The 23,977-nt window shown below is 57.5% G+C and overlaps 2 protein-coding genes across 8 annotated transcripts in view; one reads left to right on the forward strand and one right to left on the reverse strand.

Moving 5' to 3' along the window:
* The window catches only part of GNAZ (G protein subunit alpha z), a 54,705-nt gene extending 30,829 nt beyond the window's left edge, over positions 1 to 23,876 (forward strand). For 2 of the 4 annotated variants that reach the window (XM_055375099.1, XM_055375100.2), the window contains exon 3: positions 21,035 to 21,917. In XM_055375099.1, the coding sequence (XP_055231074.1) occupies positions 21,035 to 21,493 (459 nt within the window). In that variant the 3' untranslated portion in view covers positions 21,494 to 21,917. The other 2 variants (XM_031005675.3, XM_004063133.4) reach the window with 1 other exon arrangement.
* RSPH14 (radial spoke head 14 homolog) overlaps positions 1 to 23,977 on the reverse strand; it is an 81,395-nt gene that overhangs the window by 41,724 nt on the left and 15,694 nt on the right. The window lies entirely within an intron of this gene.

A 23,977-nucleotide genomic window follows, 5' to 3' on the forward strand; every position in this document is an offset into this window, starting at 1 on the left:
TGAGAAGGGACCTTGTATATCCTTTAGTGTTCTTAACCAGCCGGCTTTGCAGATGAGGAAACTGAGCCTCAGAGGTTCCTTCACATACCCCAGGGCTGAGACTCTGGCTCTCAGGGAGGGTCCTGGCACTGGCCTCTGGGAATTCCAGTGGCCCCCCCTCTTCACCCTACTGGTCCCACATCCTGTGGGTGCTGGGGTTCTCCAGCAAGGGCCTTGGGGGTATAGACCGGGTTCCACCCTTGGAGCTGCTGTGTAGCCAGCCTCCCCTCAGGAGAGTGGAGGACAGTGACACCTGGGCTTGGGAGAGGTGAGTGGCTGTGAAGGTTGACACTCCCCTCGTCCCCTTGTCTCCTGGCCTAGTCAGTGGCAGAACCACAGGGAGCCCTAGCAGAACATGGCCTCACTCTGCCTCCTGTTCCTGACCTGGTCAAGGGCATAGCTCCAAGCCAGAAGGCCTGCCGCCCTTTTCCCGACACACACAGGTCTCCCAAGCAGTTCCTTCTGATCTTGCAATGTGCCAGGGCCACATGCAGTTTGTCTGCAGCATCCTCAAGTTATCATGACCCTGGAACAGCAGAGCCTCCTGACCAGATCCAGAGGCAGGGCCAGGCTGGCACACTGGGCTCCCAAGGACTGGACGGCCCCCATGGCAGTGCAGCTTGAGAGGCTCCACAGGGGTGAGAGACACAGAGGACCAAGCCCACAGCAGCACCCTGATGGCACCTCGCATGGCAGGCATGGAATTGGGAGCAGGGCTCAGCTGGCCACACGATATCCCCAGCCCGCATCCCTCTCTAAGCTTGGCCTGGCTTCCTCTCTATGGCCTGTTATCCTTCCCGAGCACTGGAGCGATGGGGCCAGCCTCAAGAGGGCTGGGCACATACCTATAGCTGGGCCACCCGTGGCCTAGAGGCCCCACCAACACTTGTGAACAGCCCCTGCCGTCCCTTCAGCACCGGCTCCCCGCATCCAAGTTCCCTTGCCTCATTGCCCAGCACTCAGCCTTAACTGGGGCTGCGGCCACCTCAGTGGGCCTTCAGCCGCTCTGAGCCTGTGGCCAGTGCTCAGTGAATGATGGGTATCTGCTCGCCTAGGGTCCCAGGCTTTATGCGTGACACCATGGGGTGCTGGCTCAAGCCCAAGATGGGAGGGGGATGAGCAGGGAGGGGTGGAGAGGGCAGCATGTCCTGGCACCTATTTGAGGCCCTTGCTAGCACTTCAGTCCTTGGGTTAGCTCCTTCCTTCCTCTGCTCCCAGGGAGGATGCAGCCACAAGGCCCCTCAAAAGCAGCTTCTCCTTTCCTGTCACACTGGGAGCTTCCAAGGGTGGGGCCATTTCTTAGCCCAACTTGTGCAGTGGCTCCTTGCCCTGGGTAGGTCCTTGGTCAGAGGTCAGCCACAAGGCAGGAGGTGGCAGGGCCCTGGGCTCAAGCCCTGCTGCTTGGGCTGCCCCCACACCTGCTCTGCCTGCAGGGCCTTTTCCTTTGGCCCCCAACTCCTCATCATCGTGAACCTGGTGGCTCTGTCGTTCAGTGCGTCAGCCACCCCTCCATGATGGTCACCTCCTGCTGTGTCACTAGAGGCCATTCCCAGGGCACAAGCTTTCACTGAACACAGCAGTGCAGCAGCCAGGACGCCAACCCCATCACTCTGTCTCTTCCACCATGATGACGTTGCCAGGTGCCTTGGCAGAACCTCCATGGGGATGCCCATGGTGTTCCTCAGATCTCTCAGACAAGTGCTCCTGCCACAACAGGAGGTCAGCCAGCGTGGGCTCTGCTGGGGCCTCCTTTATGGGAAGGCAGGAGTCGGTCTCTTGCCCTAGTGCTGGTAAGCCTTGAGGGAGGAGGGAGGAGAGAACAAGAGAGTTCTCTTTGGCACCATGCCAGGCAGGACTGCTTCCTGCAGAGGAGAGTGCTGAGACCCAGGGCTAGTGGTGGCAGAGCCTCCCTCTGTGCATGCCAGGGCAGTGAGGGGCTAGAGCTGGCTCATACTGGCTCACAAGAGCTAATTTTTCAATTTTCAGGATGTTTGTGAGCTGTTTGACATTATATTTGTGGCTTCAAAGCAGCCAGGTGGGAGTAATCACACCCCAGGAATTGGCAAATGCTACAAAACAGTTCTACTCCTCCCCAGCCCCCGCCTCCATGCCAGTTGTTAGACCTTTACCAGTGCACCACAGCCAGTGACTCCCAAGCATGGCGGGGAGAGTCTGCCAGCCAGGCTCAGTCAGTGGTGCATGGCAGGATTGATCCGCTGCTGCCATCTTACTGAAGAACCCGACAGTGTCCTTGCCTGTCAGTCTCCCACTGTGCTTCCCCAGTGACTCCCAGCTCTGACCCTGTGGCCGCATGGGTTGCATCTGTTCGTGTTTACCCCACTGGAGAAAGGGAATTTGCCAGAGCGGCTCTTCACTTGCCTGCCTCCCTCCCGCTCTTCCTCGGCAGATTTAAGAGAATCCTACTCCACAGAGAGCAACCTTGCATTGGCTAACATGAGACCACAAGCTGGGGGCCATCTGATGTTCTCCATCTGAGAACAAGCCCTGTGGCATCCTTGCAGGAAGCAGTCCTTGTTCACCCAGTATGTGTGGGCCCTGGGCCTGACAAACTCACAGTCTAGGGACAGAGGCAGTCCTATCCCTTCCTCCCTCAGGTCAGCTGGGGATGGCATCAAGCAGGCCCTGGAGGACCCGTGTAGCCAGGGCTGGCCTCAGGCTGGCTTCCCCAGTGCCTACAAATGCTGGCCGCATGCTCTCTGTGACTGGCCCTGAGCCTGCCCTAGGAAACAGTTTTCTAGGTGCAGAGAAGCCAGGAACAGTTGCCTCCTCTGTCCCAAAGACCAACATTTGCAGGAGAGAAGGGGACCTAGACGTTGGGAGCAGGCCTGCACAGATGGGATGAACGTGGGGGTGGTGATCTGATCTGGACCTTGCAGATCCAGTCAAGGCTGTGGGGGAGCAGTGGGGACAGTCAACAAAGGCAGGACTGAGGGGGCTGTCAGGGGCCATGGAGAGCACAGAGCTATGCACAGTGCCCTGCAGCGGGATGACGGAGGACCAGGCGGTGTAAGGTCTAAGCAGGCAGGGCAAGGTCGCAGGCACAGTGTCCAGTCCCCAGTGTGGCCCGGTGGGTGTCACTGCCTTAGCGCCCTGTGATGACGGAGCCAGGGTTCAGCCCCAGGACTGTGTCCCTCCCAGTTTATACACCTCCTGCTCTGCCTCGTGATCAGGCTGGATGCTCACAATGATACCCTGTCTGAACTGTTCCAAGAGCTTCAGGGCAGAGCTGCTTCCCACCCCACATCCCCTCAAACTGCATCCGCTAGGCTTGCCCAGGCCAGTGGGTAATTAATTTCCTGAGCGCATTAGCTCTGCTCAGTACACACACATGAGAACAGCTCTGGGTTTTAAGACACAGATTACTATTGTTTTAAGGGATTTGTATAATCCAGTAACTGAAAAACAATTTTCCACTATCTAGAACAGACTCCAAGGTGGAGGCTAAGAGTGCTGGGGGCCTTGCTGACTTGGGGATCCCTAGTAACCAGTGTAGATGGGGGGATCTGCCACTCAGGGGAGTCCTGTGACTGGCCATGAACAAGACAAGCAGTGAGGACAGGATGCAGCAGCAAGGCTCTGTGCTGACCGGATGCATAGCCCTCTTCACCTGAGGCCCCACTGGCTCAGTCTAGTTTCTGGAGGGATTGGAATGACAGTCAGCTAGGGTGCATGGCCCTGGGCATCTCGGGGGACACCCAGTGTTGGCCAGGGCAGAGTGAAAGGTGCTTCTTCTCCCTGCATGTGGCTCCCGTCTAGATAGTGGACAAGCTTAGGCCAGCCCAGGAGCCTGGCTGCAGCTCACCCTAATCCCTGCTTCATCACACCTCGTGGTGGACATGTCCTCAGCTCAGGTACTTTCTCTAATTTCATTAATAATGAAACCAGAGTCGACTGGGGGCCCTGGGCCTTGTATCCTAAGGTTCCCAGCCCAGGCCGGCCAGGGCCACAGCCCCACACACCTTTTCCTGGCCTGTGGTGACCACGGGAAGCACAGCAGCATCCTGACCAAGGGGGCCCAGAGCCTCGAAGGCAACTTGGCTCAGCTGGAGGAGTGACTATGGGCAAGGTCCTGCCCCACAGGGCCACCCAGCTCAAGCAGTAACAACCCAAATATGTTTTTTTAAAGGATGAATATTTTTGAAAACCATCTTTTTGGCCATAGGCAGAGGTTCCCCACTGGGATCTCTCCCCACTACCCCCAGTTTCTCATGTCCCTCCCAGGAAAGAGCCTGAGCCTGCTGCAGAGGGGTTCACAAGCCCTTGAGCCTACAGGTGTGGGTCCGAGGCTGCAGTGCCAGTGGCTAGGAGTGCAGAGTGCACCCACCTTGCTGAACAAAGCAAAGGCAAACCAGGCAAGGGTGTCGGCCTTGGGTTCCTGGGGATCCTCTGGAGCTGAAACTAGGAGGGGTTTCTCACACTGTGCTTTCTTCGCATGGTGATGGCGTGCAAGCTCCTGGCCAGGCCTGTGTCTGTGTTGACAGCTTCCAATCTACAACACACCTGTGTCATGCTGTTTGTTAATTTCCCTTCAGCGACTGACACTGGCTGGTAGGGAGCAGGGGTGCGGGTTACTTAAAAGCAGCAAGATTTAACACAAAAATAGGAGACAGTTCTCAGCTGAAACAGAAGTGGACTGGGGCTTTGGAAGAGGCCAGTCCTCCCAGTTGGGCAGGAGAGCATATGGGGTCAAGGTGAGAGCAGGTGGGACCCAGGTGCTGAGGGTGCCCACGGCCTCCCTTTCTGGGTCTGGGTGTGAAACCAGGGAGCAGGACACAGGAGCTCCAGGCCCTTTCGGAGCAAATGCTCCCACCATCTTGGAATTTTCTGTCCTAGGACTGGGAGTCTTTGAGCATTGTTAAGCCACCGCCTCCAGTCACGTGACTCCCACCACATATCACACTTACCCTGGGGCTCTGCCTCCTCAGCAACTTTGACCAACACCTGTGGGAATACAGAGGGTCCCATTTGGACCTAAGACCCTGCAAGTCAGTGATGGTTGAGATCTGGTGAGAGCAAAAAAGCAAAACAGAGTGACATGAGGGTAAGGGGGGTGGTGCCTTGGGCCTGTGCTGGAGAACAGCAGCCACCCACCTGCAGGGCTGGACAGGGGTGCCAACATCCTGGAGGCTGCACACAGACTCCTGGGAGAGCTCTGCCCAGTGGGTGAAGCCCAGCTGCGGCATGAGAAAGTGCTCTGTGTACAGCACCGTCTCCATCTCACACTGGGCCCTGGCACTGTGGGTGGGGCCCTGGCCTGGCTGTGGCCCAGGGTAGTCATGTGGACCTGTGTCCATCTGGACTGCCCAGGTGAAGACTGGCCCAGCAGCACAGCTCCTGAGCTCCCGCCCCTCCCCTGGCTAGTGAGGAGGTAGGGCAGTTCTGGAAGTACTCTGAAGGCTCAGGCTGTAGGATAACATGCGTGTGCTGGCTGACAACAGAATAGTGGAAATGGAAGGCCCAGAGACGTGAGCGGTTGGCAGAGCCTGGCGCAGGGCATGCTGGTGCACTGCATGCACAACCTCTAAGCCTCCCAGCCCGAAGGGGCTCCCCACCACACAGATGAGGAAACTCGGGTTTCAGGAAAAGTTGTCCCTCTGGCAAAGTGGGGGCCTTCTGACCTGGACATCCCGCCGCTGCCCAGGGGAATGGGCAGGGCTGGGAAGCAGCCACCCTTGCCATTACTACGGGTCACCCCACCCCCTCCACACTGCACACACAGGGAAACCAGGGAGGGCAGACAGGACTGCCCAGGCAAGGTGGCAAAGCCGAACTGCTGCGGGAGGCAGGGAGCAGCACGCTCAGCTGTTTCTGGCAGGTTCAGAGCAAGGGCTTTTCAGGCCATTAGGGCCTGAGCTAGGGCTTTAGCGGCAGCCTGTTATCTTGTTTAAACAGCCCTTGCTGTTTGAAGTGCCAGGCTTGGCTGGTGCTGTTACTATGAGCACTACAGTTGTCACCAGGCATAGTTGCAGGGGGAAGGGGGCCACCGGCAAGCAGAGGCTCTGACTTCTGGACTCGGCTGGAACACACCCCTGCCCTGGCCCCCATCCCAGAGGAGCCCCATCTGTCGCTGGCCTGGGACCTACAGGCCTGAGTACTCTGTAAAATGGGCCCCTCCCAAGCTGCCCGTGCCCTCCTGAGCTGCCTACATGGGCAGCTGAGCAGCCCTGTGCGGGTGGGCAGGAGCGGTGGCCCTTCTTATCCCCAGGGAAAAGTTGAGGGCCTCATGAAAACCCAGGGCCTGAGAGTGTCTGAGGACAGGAGTTGTGGCCACCCCAGGTTGTCAATCCTCCTGTGCCACTCGAGAGTCTCCACTTCAGCCAGGCAAGTCCTGTGAACTGGGGGCCTCTGTCTGCAGGTGGCAGCAGCTGGGGTGTAGGGAGCAGAAGCTGGGGCAGGAGCAGGGGTCCCAAGCACAGTGTTCCACCAAGAAGCACCGGAACCCACCAAGGGAGCGCAACAGTGGAGTCGGGTCCTGGGCCTCTGCACACAGAACCCCAGGGGGTTGGCCACAGGGTGTGAAAATAAAACCCACATTTTCATTCGCCAGAATACAGGATCAGATAGTTCCTGATCGTTTTAAAGCCGGAAGAGCACCTGCTTATCAAATGCCTCTTCAGTCTGTTCTGCCAGATTGACCCATTGACCGACGAAGCCACAGTGAGGAAGGACACAGGCCAGCTGTCACTGGAGGGCCAGCCCAGGGCAAGGCCTGCTGCGGGGGAGGAAGGCCCAGCCCGAGTCCCTTCAAAGCCTCCTATAGGTGCCCATCACCCACCCCAGCCACACCCTAGGCATCCACAGAAGTGGCAGGTCTGGGTGTGAGGCCTGTGCCCCCCGCCCTGATCCAGCCCATCTGTGGGCCAGGAGCAGGTGCATCTGTGCAGAAGGGTGGGGCCAGGGGCACACGGGTGGGGAGCAGCCAGGCAATCCCAACCCCTGCCCCTGTACACAGCTGCCACACCACACGCCTGCAGCATGTGCCATCTGGCCTTGCCTGCCATCCACCCCGTGCTGGGCAGAGCCGGGGAGAGCGGTCCCCAAGCAGACAGCACTGCTCATAGGCAGGCCATGGGCAATGAGAACAGGGGCCAATGGTGCTAAAAGCTGTGCAGCAAATTAAAAGGGTTGGGGTTGTGACTAGGGCTTACTTCAGGTGAAGGAGTCTGATAGCTGACCAGCTACACAAACCCAAAAGAGCAGCCCATGCAGGGTAGCACAGCAAAGGCCTCGAGGCGACAGAGACGGAAGCAGGAGTCAGGAGACAGCGGGAGGGGCCTGGATTACACAGCCTGCCATAGAAGGCACTGGAGGGTTTGCACAGGGGGCAACCCCAGAGCAGAAGCAGGTAGATGGATCCTGAGGAGACATGACCGTGGTAGAATGGGAAGGAGATTGTCCAGGAGGTGCCCTCATGGGGCAGAACTCAGAGCCATAGCCCAAAACTGGACCCTGCATGCAATGTCCCAGGGCCCCAGCTTCCTGCCTCATAGGCTGTGTCATGGCCTAGGACCTTTCCTCCCAGGCAGGAGTCAGCTCCACCTGCTCTCTGGCTGGCACAGCCTGGTGCTGGCCACCCCAAGTGTTAGCATCCTCTGCCTGCTGGAGAGGTGGTGTCCCTATTTGGGGACTCAGTACTCTGAATTCAGGGTTTTGACATGCTCTTCTCTGTCCTTCGAGGCAGGAGACATGCTGTGCATGCTACAGGAGCTTAGGAATTGTCTGAGGGTGATCAGTGGGGGTCCAGAGGAAAGGTGCTAGGAAGACATGGAGGCTTCCAGGGGAGGCTGGGCCTGAAGCTCAGCTCCATATCCGATGTGTCATCTTGGGAAGTGCAGTGTCTTCATGAGGCCTGGACAGTGCCTGGGTGGGAGATAGCTCCAGCCTCCTTGGAAGACCTATTGACCACGTTTCTCTTGTGACGCACTTCACTGTCACCCAGAATAACTGCTGTCTCACGGCTACCAGGACCCGAGCCTCTGGGGTAAGGTAGAGTTCAAGGAGAACCAAGGCAGCCCAAGTGAGCCTGGCAGCAGAGCCGAGGGCAGCCCCACCAAAGCCACGGAGCCAGCCCTGCTGGCATCCAGAGGCCGGGGTGGGCCTGCCCTCCCATGGCCCCGAGCTCTGCCCCCACCCTTTAGGATTGCACCCTGCCTTGTTAAGGGATCAGCTGCTGCTCCTCTCAGGTCTTTTTGGGAGTCCTGAATCTGAAGTGAGCCTGGGAGAAAGGGAGTCAGACAGGAGAGGGGTGGGTGCTGAGCCAAGTGAGGGTCTCAAGACCAAGGGGACCCCAGAGCATGGGTACCCAGGGCCTACACTTGGGAGGCCTGTGGCTGGGCCAGGAGGATGAAGCAGTGTGGAGTTGAGAGCCATGGAGTGGCAGAGAATGGGTGCCAGGAGCTGAGGTGTTCAAGCTGGAACAGAGCCCTCCGTGCAGGCAGGGCCGAGCCTGTCTCCCTCAGCATCTCAGATGCTCACAGAACCACGGGGGCAGCAGGGTTCAGTGTTAAAGGCCAGGCTAGAGGAGTGGAAACAGCTGCCCCAGCCCTGGAAGCTGTGGGAGTGGTGGTTGCCCTGCAAGAGAACGCTCAGAGCACAGGCAGGCCTTCTGCTGGGAGGCAGGACCGAGCAGTTGAGCAGGTACCAGCCCCCCACCTCTCAGTTCCTGAGGCTGGCCGTCAGCACCATGTGCCCTGTGCTGTCCCCGCAGACTGGCTCCAGGGACAGACAGGAGCTCACTGAGTCATTAACCCTCAATCCAATTCTCCAATCTGTCAAGGTAGCATTGAGGTTTGCGGGAGGAAGAGGGAAGCGCTAACCAGATTGGACTGTAAGTGACCCTGGTCATCCAGCTCTGTCCCCAGACACCTCCCCATTTCCTGAGGCTAGTAGCAGTGGGAGGATGACCAGGCCTGAGGGGTGGTTCGGGCTGTCTGGTGCTTTCCTTGGGGCAAGGGTAGTGGGCCAGGCAAAGGGGCCTAGGCAAGCCAGGTAACCCCTCTGAGCACCACTTTCCACATCTAGAATGGAAATGTTTTGAGCCTCGTGAGCCCAGGAGCCTCTCACAGTCACTTCTCGGAGGTGAACAGAACTGGAGGGCATCACGGCAGCCCCCACACAAGAGGAAGTCCAGACTGACGAGGCCACAGGGTGACAAGAGCGAGCCACGTTCTGGGGCCCTCCCTCCAGTGTCCCTTCAGTAACAAGGACGCCTCCCCTCCCACCAGGAGGCCCACCCCACCCATGGTGCTCCAGCCAGGAACAGGTCACCAGAGGTCCTCCCCTCTCCCCTGCCCACTGCCCTGTCTCTCAGGGCACAGCAAGGCAGGTCCTTAAAGAGACAGAGGGAGAGCAGGGTACCCTCACTACCAGAGACACTCTCCCACCACCTGAGCAGATGGGCAGTAGACAGTGTTTGGCCAACCAGGCTGTGTGCCCCTGTGGGCACCTGCCCCAGCTCAAGGGTCAGCAGCTTCACCTGCCACTGGTCTGCTGTGGTGTGAGACTCTGAGGGTGAGGGTGTCCACCCTGGTTGTCATGGAAACAGCAGTGCATCTGCAGAGAGTTCATGCCAAGCTCAGCAGAGGGAAGAAGCAGCTGGCCTGGGAGGCAGCTGTTGTCATTGACTTCTGAGAGCTCAGTGTTGGGAAGGACCCAAAGGCCCACCACACTCTGAGGCTGGCGAGCACACGGGGCAACTCAGGCCTCCCTGCCCACCATCTTTCTTTGGGCAGCTGCACCATGTTGTCTGTCCTCTTGTCCACTTGGGGTCAGTGATGATTCCATCTAGGTGCTGGGTGAACCAAGCACAGGGGCGCTGCCTCAGAGCCACTTCGAATGAGGGGGCAGGATAGCACTGGGATTCCAGCAGGCGATCATCATTTGCTGGGGGGCCTGCGTGCCTTCCCTGTGAGCGTGAGCAGGAATGACTCATGCCTCCTCCACCTGCTCTCACACTGAGCCTCTGCTGGGGAGTGGCCTCACTGTCTGCCTGGTTTTTGTCTGTCTGCCCCTTTGTCTCCCAGTCCCATTACCTGTCGTGCATCCTAAGCTCCTGAGGACAGAGAAGGTGGAGAGTGGCAGAGCCAGAGAGGCTCTCCTGTGACGTGGCTGGATGTGTACCGAGCAGGGGGTGCGGCCACAAATCTCCAAGCCCAGGCCAGGGGAGAGAGGCAAGCGCACTGGACTCGGTTCCGCCTAGCGGCAAAGAGGCCCAGAAAAGTCTCAAGTGCTTGGGACAGGGCCCCATCCGCATGTGATGTGTTGGGGCCTCTGGAAACGGAGATGCCAAGACAGTCTTCTCTGAGGTCAGTGGTGATGCCAGAGAGGTGAGGCTCAGGCCAGTGCCAGCTGCACCAGAGACACCAAAGCACTCCAGGGTCCCCCAAGGTCACTTTAGTAGAACCCAGTGACCATCTTGGACAAACAGCTTATTTTACTGAGGCAGGAGTTGCGGCCCAGAGCAGAAGTGACATGCCCAGGGTCTCACTGCAGTTTGGTGGGAGAATTAGGTTTCAGAACAGAAGACAGCCAGTACCTCCCAGGCCCCTTCCTCAGGGAGCCAGCAGGGTCGTGGGCAAGCGGCCAGGCTCCACAGGGCAAGCCCCTTTGGACTTAACCCTGTTTGTGACAGCCCTGGTCCCTGACAGTCCTCAGATCCCGGTGGCAGTGGGCAGTGGGCTGTCTGAAACCAAGGTGCTCCTTATTTCCAAACCAGAGGTGTCTGATCACAGAGCGTGTCACTAGGAGCATGTTCTGAGAAGCCAGGGAGCCTGGTGCCCAGGTTCCCATCCTTAGACCAGTCCTCTGTCCCTTGCAGCCTTAGTCTCATCCACAGCAAGACTGGAGCCTTGGGGGTAACAAGGAAAGGACAGGCATTGCCCCTGGCATTCATGCAGGGACCAGGAGGGCCAGAACACAGGCACCCTCAGCCTCCTGTCTTCACCCCGCAGCCCAAAGGAGGGCTGCCTGACCCCCCGGCCTCACTTCTCTCCCAGCACCAAGGAAGAGGTTCCCAGCTGCATTTCTGGTTTCTGAGGGGCCCTTCTGCTTCCCCAGCTGCCACAGCCCCAGGCCCTGCCTGGGGGTCTCTGGAGGAAGCAGAACAGGCATCCTTCGGCCCCGTCCCAAGCACACCAGGCTCTAGGGCCCAGTGCTCACCAGGCCATTTGCTCTTTGCCTCCCAAGACCGTGGGAGGTCCAGGGACCTGGTCAGTGGCAATGCCTTCCACCAGGTACATGGTTGAAGAGGTGCGGGGAGCATGCCAGGGTGCAGCCAGGAGGCCAGATGACCACAACCAGGGGTATGACAGCCCTGGACACAGCAGGTCTGTGGCCACGGCAGGAGGGCGAGATGGACACTTAGCAGGAGGCTGGGCTGAGCTCCTGGTGGAGTCAGGGTGGGACTGTGGCAGGGAGACCCCCTTCTCCAGCAAGGACAGGGCCACTTCCTGAGAAATGGAGCATCGGACAAACACCAGCGGGGTGGGAATGGCAAGTGCTCAAGGTGAGCACGGTGCAGCTGCGACCTGTAGACTGGCTGCAATGGGGAGCCTGACCAGGAGAAGCCAGAGATGGACACCAAGGTCAGATCCTGAAGCACAGAAGACCCTCAGTGGGGATAGGGACCTGGCTGCAGGGAGCAAGGTGGCCAGTGTGGACCCATCAGGAAGGCAGGGGCCTGGTCTGGGGACCCCACAGCTCCAGCTGGGCAGAGCTACCCCATGCTGTGCTGTGCCATGGAACACCAGCCAAGAGACCAGGAGCAGGGAGCGTTCTGATAGGAACATCCAGCTTTCAGGTCTGACGTGGCCCATTTTACCAGAAGAAGGGGACCTGCTCTGAGCATAGCAGCCCCCTCTGCCTGGAACCTCACAGGGCTCACCTCCAGGCTAGCACCCTGCCCCTGCGGCTGACCCTGGCCAGGAAGACACATGTTAGACAGCTGGCTGGACTTGGTGTCTGCTGTGGCTGCAACTCCCCTGGGAAGACAGCTGAGTGTTCTAACGTTGGCTAAACTGCATCTTTACAACAGCTGGGGCCCCAGCGCCACCTGGCCCTGTGCCCAGGCAAGGCCCTGCTGGTCCCAGCATCCTTCTCTCCCACAGATCTTACCCCGGCTCCCACCCCAGCACTCTGGCCAGCACCGCCTCCCTGTTTCATAGTCCCGTCAACCCCTCACACACTGGCTCCCAGCTGCTGCCACCACCTTGAGCTGTCTCCGATAGCCTCCTGCCCATACCCCTTTGGCCTGAGGGTAGATGTAAGCCAAGAGCTTGCACCTACAAGCTTCCCCAAAAGGGAAGTGAACTCAGGAATTCCTGATGAGGATTCCAGGACTGGCTGGGGAAGCACGGGGTTGCAAGCGAATAAGCTATTTCCTTTGCGACTGATACCATCCTTGGAGTGGATTTCCTCTGGTGCCTTCCCTGTTCCACAGCTGCAGAGGCATCTAGCACAGGGGCCAACACCACAGGCCCCTCCACTCAGTACACCTCCCAGGACCTCGGCGCATCATCAGATGGTGGGGCCCACTCGCCCTCTCCCCACTAGAGAAGTCTGGGAATGCCTGTGTCCCAGACCCCCTCGGCAGCACTCAGGATGGCCCAGGCAGGTTGCAGAGGCTCCTGCCCACCAGGCCTATCACACAGAGCTCTGGGAAATGGAGATGGGCAGTCAGTGCCAGCCAAGGGCAGGCACCAGCTACCGATGGAGGCATGTTGGTCACTGTGTCAGCAGTGCCCCATGTCCCTCCAGCCACACCCTGCGCAGCAGACAGGCAGCCCCACCAAGGTGTCCCCAAGCTTCCACCACAAAGGGAGGCCCAGAGGGGTGAGAAGCTTGGCTGGTACTTTGTGAAAGGTGATGGCATGAAGCTCATCTCTGTATGAAACCTCTGCCTCGGCCCCTCAGTCAGGGCGCTGCCCTCAGAGCCTGATACTCGGTGGCCCTGGTCAGGCCTGGTGCCTCAGCTGCAGGCTGGGTGGCCGCAGGGCTGGCCCGTCCGTGGTGAATGGAGCGCATTCATGTCCACAACCCAGCCCCACAGATCTGCTCTCAGCATGAAAAGCTGAATTCACGGTTCGGATGAACACTCCCAGCTTTTCTACAGTGGGCTGATTTGAGCTTCTCAGTCTGTAACAGAACTGAGGACTTGCTCTACAGATGAGGAAACTGAGGCCCAGGGTGGGACAGACCGGCCCCGGCCCCACCCTTCCCAGCAATGCAGCTGCATCCCCATGCCTCTGTGCCTTTGCCGGCCCCTCCTGCAATGCCTTCCCTTCCCCTCAGCCCCCAGAGGTCCAGTCAAAACGTCCTGCTCCTGTATCACCCCTCGCCCCCTGCATTCCTGTGGTGTGTCACCTGTCAGAGTTGTAGCTGGCCAGCACTATCTGCAGCAGTGCCAGCTGCTCACAGTCACTTGTGCCTGGGTGTGGGGACTAAGCTGTCCATGTGTATCCCACATCAGCCCTCAGCCCCCTCACGAGGGAAGTATGCTTACATATTCTGTGTGTGTGTGGTTATTTTTTTGGAGGGGGGACAGGTTCAGAACAGCTGGCAGAGCAGGAGGTTGGGCCTGCATTGGCCACTCCGCAGCTGCCACACCGGCTCCAGCATTTCCTCCTGCCTGTCCTCACCCACCTTGTTGAGAGCAAGGCTGTCTGCTTGCCTCCATCCCTCACACAAGAGCACCTGGAGAGCCTCTGCCCAGGGAGGTGAGGAAGGGGAGAGGGCAGTGGGGACTGCCATGAAGGCATCTCAGAAGCTGGCAGGGCTGGGGGTTCCAGGTCATCTGTGTCCCAGGGATGATGCTGGTTCCAGGAAGAGCTGAAACCTTAATGTCACGTGCATTTTATGTGAGGTTTGAGGCCCCTAGTTGGGCCAGCTGGCCTTGCTCTGTGCTGTGGCCACAGCAAACTGCATGGGGTCCTGTGGAGTAAGGGACCTAGTAGAGAGTGAGTGGACAGGGAGACCAGATGGGTCAGTAAAGAGCCTTCCCCAGCCATGTGGCCATATCACACTGGCATCACCCACCTATTCCCCAACACAACACAGTCCGGGGGCCCCTCACCTGGCTGAGGTATGTGACAAGGCTCTGAGCTGATGGTGTATGTTCAGCCTGAGTAGGTGTTTGCATGTGGTTGCCCCCAAACCAGTGTGATTTGCGGCTGCGTGGATCCAGAGTAGGGAGATGACGGTCCCACCATCTCTGGAGTTTGTGCAAGGGTCAGGGTTTGGGAAGGGGTTGGACAAGACCAGTGTCCCTGAGGACTGCCTACCTGCTGGGAGCTGACATGGGAATCTGGGAGTGTGTCTGGCCTCCTGGAGGGGGTCTCGGGTTGCCCAGAGGGGAGCGAGGAGGAGGCCCAGAACATACCCCTTCCTAGAACAGGAAGGTGGGGTGTCCCTGCAGGGTGGCCTCCCACACCTCAGTGATGCCTCGGTGACCCCTAAGGCAGAAGATGCGTGAAGCAGGCATGAGGCCCTGAGCACTGCTGGCCACCCCTGCAAATGGAGGGGCCCCACCTGAAGTTGGGGGCCAGGGCTCATGTTTGAGCCATTTTGACTAGGTCTTTTTCAGTTTATTTTCTAAACCTCAGTTTATTTGAAGCACAGTACATGATTGCTCACTTCAGGAAATTCTGTTCAAGTTTTCCTAGCAGAGTTACTCATTCCTTTATCTGTGCAAGGGGAGGGTGGTGGTCATAATCACCACCCTGATCCCCCTACCCCCTGGGCCCTGTGTGAAGATGACAAGGCAGTGCGGTTGGCTGAGGGCCTGGGCCAGGCCAAGCACACCAGGAAGGTGCCGCGCATGTGCCAGATGGGCCCTGAGGCCGCTGGGGTCCCACAGCAAACAACAAAACAAGTCAAACACGTGCCAGCCTCTGTCATGTGCTCACCACGTGCCCAGGACCACGTCTGTGTGTGCGTTTGCCTGGGTAAGCCTTGCTTTGTGAAGCTGCCATGACCTCCGTCTCCTCACTGAGGGGCACAGGGCAACAGGCTGCCAGGTGAGGGGCTGAGGGGCCTTCTGGGGCCACTGGCCTACTCGAGGCACAGTGAGTTGTGGGAACGAGGAGTAACTTGGAGGTGGGGCTGCGGGTGCAGAGGGAAAAAGACACCTGGGTCATGAAGGGCTGGCCTGTCCACCTGAGGGGCCCAGAAGTGCAGTGAGGGGATGACGTAGCTACGCGCCTGTGACAGGGCACCTGAGGACATTTGCAGTGCAGGAGGGAGAGCGCTTCAGAGCAGGCCAGTGTCCCTCCCACCCGGCCCAGTCCCTGGTCCCTGGGTAGTCACTGAGCTACCACATGCAGGACCATGGTCTTAGCAGGACACCTGTGGTGGCCTGTGAGGCAGGGACAGGAAGGATGCCCCACTCTGGGCTCCTCAGGGAGCTGCAACTACAGCGCAGGATGGGCTGCGGTACTCAGCACTGTGGATGTCTGTCAAGGCGGGGTGTAATGGACTGGGGGTCAGAACGTGTGAGGCCCTGGATGAGCCTCTCACCTCCCCACCCCCAGCCCAGGCGCTTGTCCCACACAGCTGCCTTGGATGTCATTAGCTGGAAAGCCGTGAGTGCCTGATGGGGAAGGAGTGGGGTGTGGGGAGGTGTTTAGGCTGTGACAAAGGGATGCTAACTCCAAAAACAGGCCCCCAGTCCAGAGGCCTCTTAAAATGCAAATATGCCGCACCTGGGAGGGGGACAGGCCCCTGGCTGAGATGAGGAAGCCTGGAGGATGCCTCTGTTCCCTCTCCCACCAGAGGCCCATGAGCTCTCAGACCAGCAGGAGGCTGATGCTGGAATATGTGCGCACCTGCTGGGGGATCTGTGCGCCTCAGCTCCAAAGTACAGGAGCCAGACTCCAGTGTCCATGTCAGGTCCCATCCAGCTGGGATGCAGGAAACCAAAGGCAGCCCTCCCATGACCCAGCACTGAGGGCCAGACCTGTTACCCAGGAACGTTGGTAACTGGAAGAGCCTGGTACTTGGGGCTGTTCTGTGCCCCACAAACAGAGGGACCGACTGTAAGGAGACTGGCCTGATGGGGAATGAGAGAGGGGCTGAGCCACAGGTGCCGACATGGTATGTTTTAAGTAAGGTCCAGGTGGCTGCAGGCGGAATGGAAACACATCCACCATTCATCACATCGGCCATTGCATCTCCAGGCTAAGGGGCCACAGGAGCCTCCCAAAGAGCCAGGCTGACCTGGGCCCTGTGGCCAGCAAAGAAGTGTTGCTGGCTGAATCCCCATCTGCAGCATCGAGACCTCTCCCACTGCGTCCCGCTGAGCTGGCCCTGCATTTGGGTAGCCTTCCCTCAGCTGCCTCATGCTGGGACAGAGGGAAGCAGGTCTTCCGATGAGACCTCGCAGGTGAGAGGACGTCCCAGTGCCAAGGCGAATCACAGTGGGTGTGGCGTGGAGAGGGCCCACTGGGGTGCCAATGGTAGCCACAGGGCAAGGCCCAGCAGCTTGGGGTTCTTCCCATGTCAGCACCTTTGTGCCTTCTCACAACAGTCCCAGCATTGTACAGATGAGGAAACTGAGGCCCAGAGAAAGGAAATGACTTGTCCAAGGTGCAGCATGCACCGGCAGTGAGTAAACCCCAGACCCTGTGTTCATGGCCAGGGACATCTGCCCCTTTGTGTCACCAGGAGAACCTTGGTGGAGAATCAGGAGTGAGAGGCCTCACCACCCCTACAACTAACCAGGTGCAGGCTCCTCTCCACTCCCCACCTTGCCCCGGCCGCTGACCTGGGAATGTCCTTCCAGGTGCCGGACCTGGTCTGGCCAGCAGTCTGGCAGCCACGTTCAGGGGAAATACCCCAGACCCGCAGGCCAGCAAGCTGGAAGCCCCTTAGGGATGGGCTGTCAGCTCCCCTGCTGTAGTGAGAAAGCCACGGCCTGGGGCAGAGTCCCTTCCACAATGGCAAGTCTATTTGGACCTGTCTGAGCAGGAGCTCTCTTCTCACAAATGGCCAGTAAATGACTTCCACACCACCCCAGGGACTGCATCCAGCTGCCTGGTGGCTGAAGGCCTGGTTACAAATCACCTCACCATTCCCCGACGCCAAGCAGTGAGATTCCCACCATTGCACAAGCTTCTCACAGGAACTGTCTGCTCCGTGTTATTTATATAAATCAATGTGCAGACAAACACCAGCCTCCTAGAAGGCGCCATCTTGCTGGTAAGCAGGCCCTGGAGAGAGCGGGATGGGCACTGGAGCCCTGGGCTGGCATCACAGCAGTGAATGGTGGTGTGTTTCTGCCTCCCTCTTCCCCGCCCCGCCCCCCGCGGCTGCCTTGGCAGCCATAGAGGTGAAGGCAAGGAGGGCTTCTTGCCAGAAGAGGACACTGTGGCAGTTGGAAAATACCAGGCTCTCAACTGCACCCTGGGGAGTCAGCCCCTCTTGAGGCCTTGGGCCCCATATGTGAAGTGAGGAGCCCTCCCCCTTGCCATGGGGTCATGGTTGGCAGAGGCAGCTCCTCTGAATCCAGGGTCTGTCAGGCTGATGGAGGAAGTCACTGCAGGACAAGGGGGTGATGCACTACCATGGGGCAGGGCCACATGACTCCAAAGCTGCATCCAGCTCTACCCCAGTGGCCCACAGGTGGGCTGCACCAGGACAATGTTTAACCCTGCCAGGCCAGGGAGGGCAAAACCCCATGCAGGCCAGGACAGGCCAGGAAGGAGAACAGAGCCACATCCACCAAGGGCAGGAGGACCCAGGGGAGCCCACAAAGGCCAGATGGGTGCAGGAGGCACAGCCAGTCATGTTTTGCAGGGTGAGCAGAGCATGGACAGGTCAGAGGGCTGTGAGGCCAGGCCCTGGAGGCCAGCAGAAGGCATGCTGGGGCTTCTTGCTTCCCATATGCATGCCTGAGTCACAGTTTCCAGAGCTACAGCCTCAAATGGACGGCTCTGTTTTCAGTGGTGGTGATTTGAGTGTCAGGATGCCACTTTGCCCACCTGTCTGCACTCCAGGCTGCAAGAGTGCAGGCACCGCTGTGACACAGGCTCCCGAGGTCACCAGGCAAGCACCGGGGGCCAGGCTGGGCACTAGGTCAGAGGACAAGACTGGGCTCCTGGCCTGGCAACACCTTTCCCCACTGCCTCCTCTGCAGTTGATCTTTCAGACCCAAATATGAGGCTCTTCTCTAGGTTTGGCCTCCTCTCATCAACTTCAGCTGGTCAGGGTCCTGACTTTGTAACCGTCTGTGGTTCTTCAGCCTCCTCCTGTGTCTTGTCCCCCATCTCTGAGAGCTGCAGGCCTCTGGTCTAGGAACAAACCCACGATGCAGCTCCTGCCTCACTTGCTGGTCCATCAGCACCACACTGTCCCATGCTGGGCCCTCTGACCTTCTTTATAGCCTTCCTGTTCTATAAAGATTACAGGATGGGCACCCACCATCTCCTAAGCTTCACCTCCTACTAGGGTGGAGCCCATGTGCAGTGAAGGCTCAGCCTGCGTCAGGGACGCTGGGATGGAGTGAGGCGGCAAGCTCAGGTGCTTCCCACGCTCTGAAGCTTCCTGTCTGAGCCCGGAAGTGAGGTATGTGGTTGGTGCCTCCTGCAGGCTTTCCTGACTCCTGCCAGACAGGGCCCAGCCAAGAAACGAGACCAGGAAACCAGGCGTCTACACAGAGATTTTGTTATTATTTGAGGCCCATCATCTCCTCGGTGCCCACTAAATATTAGTCATTGTGGTTCCCATGGTTTGTCTCAAGGAATAGAGGAAACCAGGAAGCCTGAGCCTGAAATGCCTGCAAAGCAAGGGGAGCCCTGGGCACGAGCAGGGGCCTGAGCTGAGGGAAGGGCCCACACTCGGGAGATGTTTGTCTGTCCTGATGAGGCTGCCGCAGTGGCGGAATCCTGATGAGAGTGTACTGTGAGGCACCGTGCCCACCTCCAGCTGCCTTGTGAGATAAGTACCTGAGTTTCCATGACCTCTAAGTCAGGAACAGGAGGCTCAAAGAGGTGTCCAGGGTCCCCAAGGTCCACTGAGAGGCATCAGCAGGGAAGCAGTTTAGACACCATGGAAGGGGCTCCTAGTGCATTGGGACAGCTTGACTCACCCCAGGACTCACGGGTGCTACAGTCAGGAGTGTTTCATGGCATTGGACAAGAAGAGTGGCTGCCTTGGCCTTGGAGAGAGGGGGTCCATGTGGTCTATCGGCCCCTCCCACTGCTGCCAGCTGAGCTCTCCCCACACACAGGTGCCCTGCAGAGGACCAGTCTGGTTTAGATCTGAGGCTTCAGATGACCAGTACACGTGAACTGTTTCCGCATCAGTGAGGTGGCCCTCCTGCTCCTCCTCTTACCTAAATTCCACTGCCTGCCCAGGAGGTGATGGGCTAAGCTGGGTATTAAAACCATCTCAACTGTCATCCCCAAGTGACCCATCAGGGCTCAGAGAGGCAGACCCAGGCCTAGCACCCACTCTGTGCTTGTCCCCTCACCCTTGAACCCCCAGGTCCATACCCTGCTGGTGGCCAGATCACGCCCTTCCCCACCCCGGAGGAAGCCCCCTACCCCAAAAGGACCCTGCCATCCCTGCCTGGCTCTATTCCTGCAGCCCCAGGACTCCCACCTCAAGCTCCATCACCTGGCATGAGAGCTGATGTGGACTCAGGGCATGCTCAGCAAGTGTTTGCTCAGTAAATTAATAATACGTGCTAATGGTCATATCTGTTATTTAACTGATGCAAAATTTGGGGTCAGAAGCATAGCCCCCAATTACAGCATCATTTCTATGAGAAACGACAGCTCTGTTACCACAGTCCTCTGTGATGTGGCTTCCAGGAATCCATTAGAGCTAATTACTCCCTCAGCAGAATGTGACATTCCTAGACCACCACTTGTCTCACATTTGGGAACGTGCAGCCAGGTTCACTGCGGAGGCGCTGGCTCCTCTCTCCTCTGCTGGGGATGAGATCTTATGTGTTGCTTGTCTCTGCAGAAAGGCCAGCACCCCCCATCCCCAGACCTGAGGCTGCTCACTCTTCAGGACTCCTGTTATTCCAAAGCTCATTCTAAAGAAAGAGCAAGATTGGTTTGGAAAAACAGTCTTCCAGGTGGAGTGCAGGGTTCCAGGGTAATGACAGGTACCTCTGGGTATCCTTCCTTTCTCTGCACAGATGCTGCCAGAGCTGTTCCTCAGAGAACTCAGGGGCTCTGGAGAGCAGGGTTTCTATGCAGCATCCTCCTGGGCACCCCTGCCCTCAGGCAGCCTCCTTTGGGCCCACCCTGCAGGAGCAGCAAGCCAGAGCACCTGGTTGTGGGGCTTGGAGCACATATCCTGCCTCTCTGAGCCTCAGTTTCTTCATCTGTAAAACAGGAGTGGGCAGATGTGAGAACAGACTGGCAGCTCATGTCCAGCTGTGGTTACCAGCGTCATTGTCACTGCAGTCATTGGTGATGCTGTTGCTTCGTGCCTGAGTCATCACCACCAGCTGCAGTTACCACTTGCATTACCACGGTCACTGGTGATGTAGTCTAGTCAGAAAAGTTCCTTTTTTTTTTGAGACAGAGTCTCGCTGTGTCGCCCAGACTGGAGTGCAGTGGCGTGATCTCGGCTCACTGCAACCTCCACCTCCCGGGTTCAAGTGATTCTCCTGCCCCAGCCTCCCAAGGAGCTGGGATTACAGGTGTCTGCCACCATGCCCAGCTAATTTTGTTGTTGTTGTATTTTTAGTAGAGATGAGGTTTCACTATGTTGGCCAGGCTGGTCTTGAACTCCTGACCTTGTGATCCACCTGCCTCAGCCTCCTAAAGTGCTGGGATTACAGGCGTGAGCCACAGCGCCTGGCCAGAAAAGTTCTTAAATCCAAAGCATCAGATCTAAGCCAGATTGGTTCCAGATTTTTGATATTTTGCTCATTGAGTTTATCTTAGAAGCAGGGGTAGCTTTTGCCAGCAGCAAATTCCAGGTAGTTACTCCTTTTAGAAGTTAGAATTTATTCATTTTGCAGGGAAATGGTGAACTGGGGAGTCAGACAAGAGCATCATGCTTCTTAAAAGCCCAGACCCCTGACTATAACACATCGAAGGTTCTCAGAAGAGAATTGAGGAGCGGACAGGCGCCACACTCCGTTGTGGTCACTGCCTCTTCCTGGGCCACCACACTCCTGTCCTCTGCATGTACTGAGAGCTCTGTCCAGGATGCCAGGGTCCTGCCTCGGCAGAGAGGCGGTGCCAGATGCCCCACAGCAGCTGGTGGGAGTGCCCACAGCTGGAGGGCAGGGGAGGAGCCTGGCCTCTGGCTGGTGTTTCCTTCCCAGCTCTCAAGAACTGGAGACTTTGGTTACAGAAGTGAAGGCTGCTCCCTCACAGACTTCCTAGTGTCCGATGGTACCACATGGAAGGATCAGAGTTTTGAAGGACTGGGCCAGAACCCAGATAGGGCACAAGGCTGCCAGCGCCTGCATTGAGGGAGCTGTGATGTGATGGGGGCTCCTGCAGAAGATGGCCTTCCTTGTACAGGTGTGGGGCAGCCTGTGGATGGGCAATGGGAAGATGGGGGTCCTCGGAGCTGGAGGTGCCCAGCGGTTTAGGAGGCTGTGCTTGGCACATCTGTAGCCCCAAAGCTATATGTTGAGATCACTGGCACCCAGAGGAGAGACCCAAAAGGGGCAAGAGAACATCTTCCAAGCACTTGCCACTGGCAAGGAGGGTGCTGCCAGCTATTTCCGTGGGAGGTGGGTGAAGACATTTAACCTGGGCTTCCCCAGCAGAAGGAGGTGCCATTGCAGGGACCAGTCTTGGGCTGGAGACCCTAGCAAAGGCTTCCTCTGGCAGGGCTGCAGGTCTAGGATCTGTCTCTGCCTGCTGCGGGCCTGATTAACGCCAGTACTTTCCTTTCCCCAGAGTCGGATGGCAGAGAGCTTGCGCCTCTTTGACTCCATCTGCAACAACAACTGGTTCATCAACACCTCACTCATCCTCTTCCTGAACAAGAAGGACCTGCTGGCAGAGAAGATCCGCCGCATCCCGCTCACCATCTGCTTTCCCGAGTACAAGGGCCAGAACACGTACGAGGAGGCCGCTGTCTACATCCAGCGGCAGTTCGAAGACCTGAACCGCAACAAGGAGACCAAGGAGATCTACTCCCACTTCACCTGCGCCACCGACACCAGTAACATCCAGTTTGTCTTCGACGCGGTGACAGACGTCATCATACAGAACAATCTCAAGTACATTGGCCTTTGCTGAGGAGCCGGGCCCAGGCCCGCCTGCCTATGGTGAAACCCACGGGGTGTCATGCCCCAACGCGTGCTAGAGAGGCCCAATCCAGGGGCAGAAAACAGGGGGCCTAAAGAATGTCCCCCACCCCTTGGCCTCTGCCTCCTTGGCCCCACATTTCTGCAAACATAAATATTTACGGATAGATTGCTAGGTAGATAGACACACACACATGCACACACACACATCTGGAGATGGCAAAATCCTCTAAAATGTCGAGGTCTCTTGAAGACTTGAGAAGCTGTCACAAGGTCACTACAAGCCCAACCTGCCCCTTCACTTTGCCTTCCTGAGTTGGCCCCACTCCACTTGGGGGTCTGCATTGGATTGTTAGGGATAGGCAGCAGGGCTGAGGCAAGGTAGGCCAACTGCACCCCTGTCGCCTGGAGGAGGGCCAGCTCACTGCCCGAGCTCTGGCCTAGGGACCTTGCCGCTGACCAAGAGGGAGGACCAGTGCAGGGTCTGTGCACCTTCCCTGCTGGCCTGCACACAGCTGCTCAGCACCACTTTCATTCTGGACCCGGGACCTTAGGAGCCGGGTGACAGCACTAACCAGACCTCCAGCCACTCACAGCTCTTTTTAAAAAACAGCTCCAAAATATGCAGCAAAAACCAATACAACAAAACGAGTGGCAAGATTTATTTCAAACTAGGCCAGCTGGGATTCCAGCTTTTCTTCTACTAGTCTGATGTTTTATAAATCAAAACCTGGTTTTCCTTCTCTGACATTCTTTTTTGTTTTTTGTTTTTTGGTTTTTTTTTGGCCAAATCTCGTGGTGTTTCGCAGAAAAAAAATCCATAAAATTTCAAATGCAGTTGAGTATTCTTTTTTAAATGCAGATTTTCAAAACATATTTTTTTTCAGGTGGTCTTTTTTGTGTCTGGCTTGCTGAGTGTAAAAGTTGTTATCTGGACGATTCTGTCTCTCTGCTCCAAAGAAATTTTGGAGTGAGTGGCAGTCCTGCGCCAGCCTCGCGGGACACGTATTGTACATAAGCCTCTGCAGTGTCCTCTTGTTAATGGTGGGGTTTTCTGCTTTGTTTTTATTTAAGAAAATAAACATGACATATTTAAAGAAGGTTCTTTCACCTGGGAGCAATTGAACAATAGCTAAGTGTCTTGGTATTTAAAGAGTAAATTATTTGTGGCTTTGCTGAGTGAAGGAAGGGGAGCAAGGGGTGGCGCCCCTGGTCCCAGCATGCCCCGCGCCTGAGACTGGCTGGAAATGCTCTGACTCCTGTGAAGGCACAGCCAGCGTTGTGGCCTGAGGGAGGCCCTGCTGGGACCCTGATCTGGGCCTTCCTGTCCCAGGGCCTATGGGCAACTGCGTTGAAAGGACGTTCGCCAAGGGCCGTGTGTAAATACGAACTGTACCATGGAGAGGAGAGGCACTGCCGGAGCCCTTGCCAGATCTCCCTCCCTCTCTCCGTGCAGTAGCTGTGTGTCCGAGGTCAGTGTGCAGAATCACAGCCAAGGACGTGAAGAGATGTACGGGGGAAAGAGAAGCTGGTGATTGGATGAAAGTCAAAGGTTGTCTACTTTAAGAAAATAAAATACCCTGAATGGAGCCCAGCATTGTCCCAGTGTGCTATGTGTGTAGCTGACCTGTGGCTGAACTTGGTGCCATCTGGGAGGGAAGCCGGGGACACCTCCATTCTGAGGTCCCATATTCC

The sequence above is a fragment of the Gorilla gorilla genome, chromosome 23, assembly GCF_029281585.2.
Source record: "Gorilla gorilla gorilla isolate KB3781 chromosome 23, NHGRI_mGorGor1-v2.1_pri, whole genome shotgun sequence".
Lineage (NCBI taxonomy): Eukaryota > Metazoa > Chordata > Mammalia > Primates > Hominidae > Gorilla > Gorilla gorilla.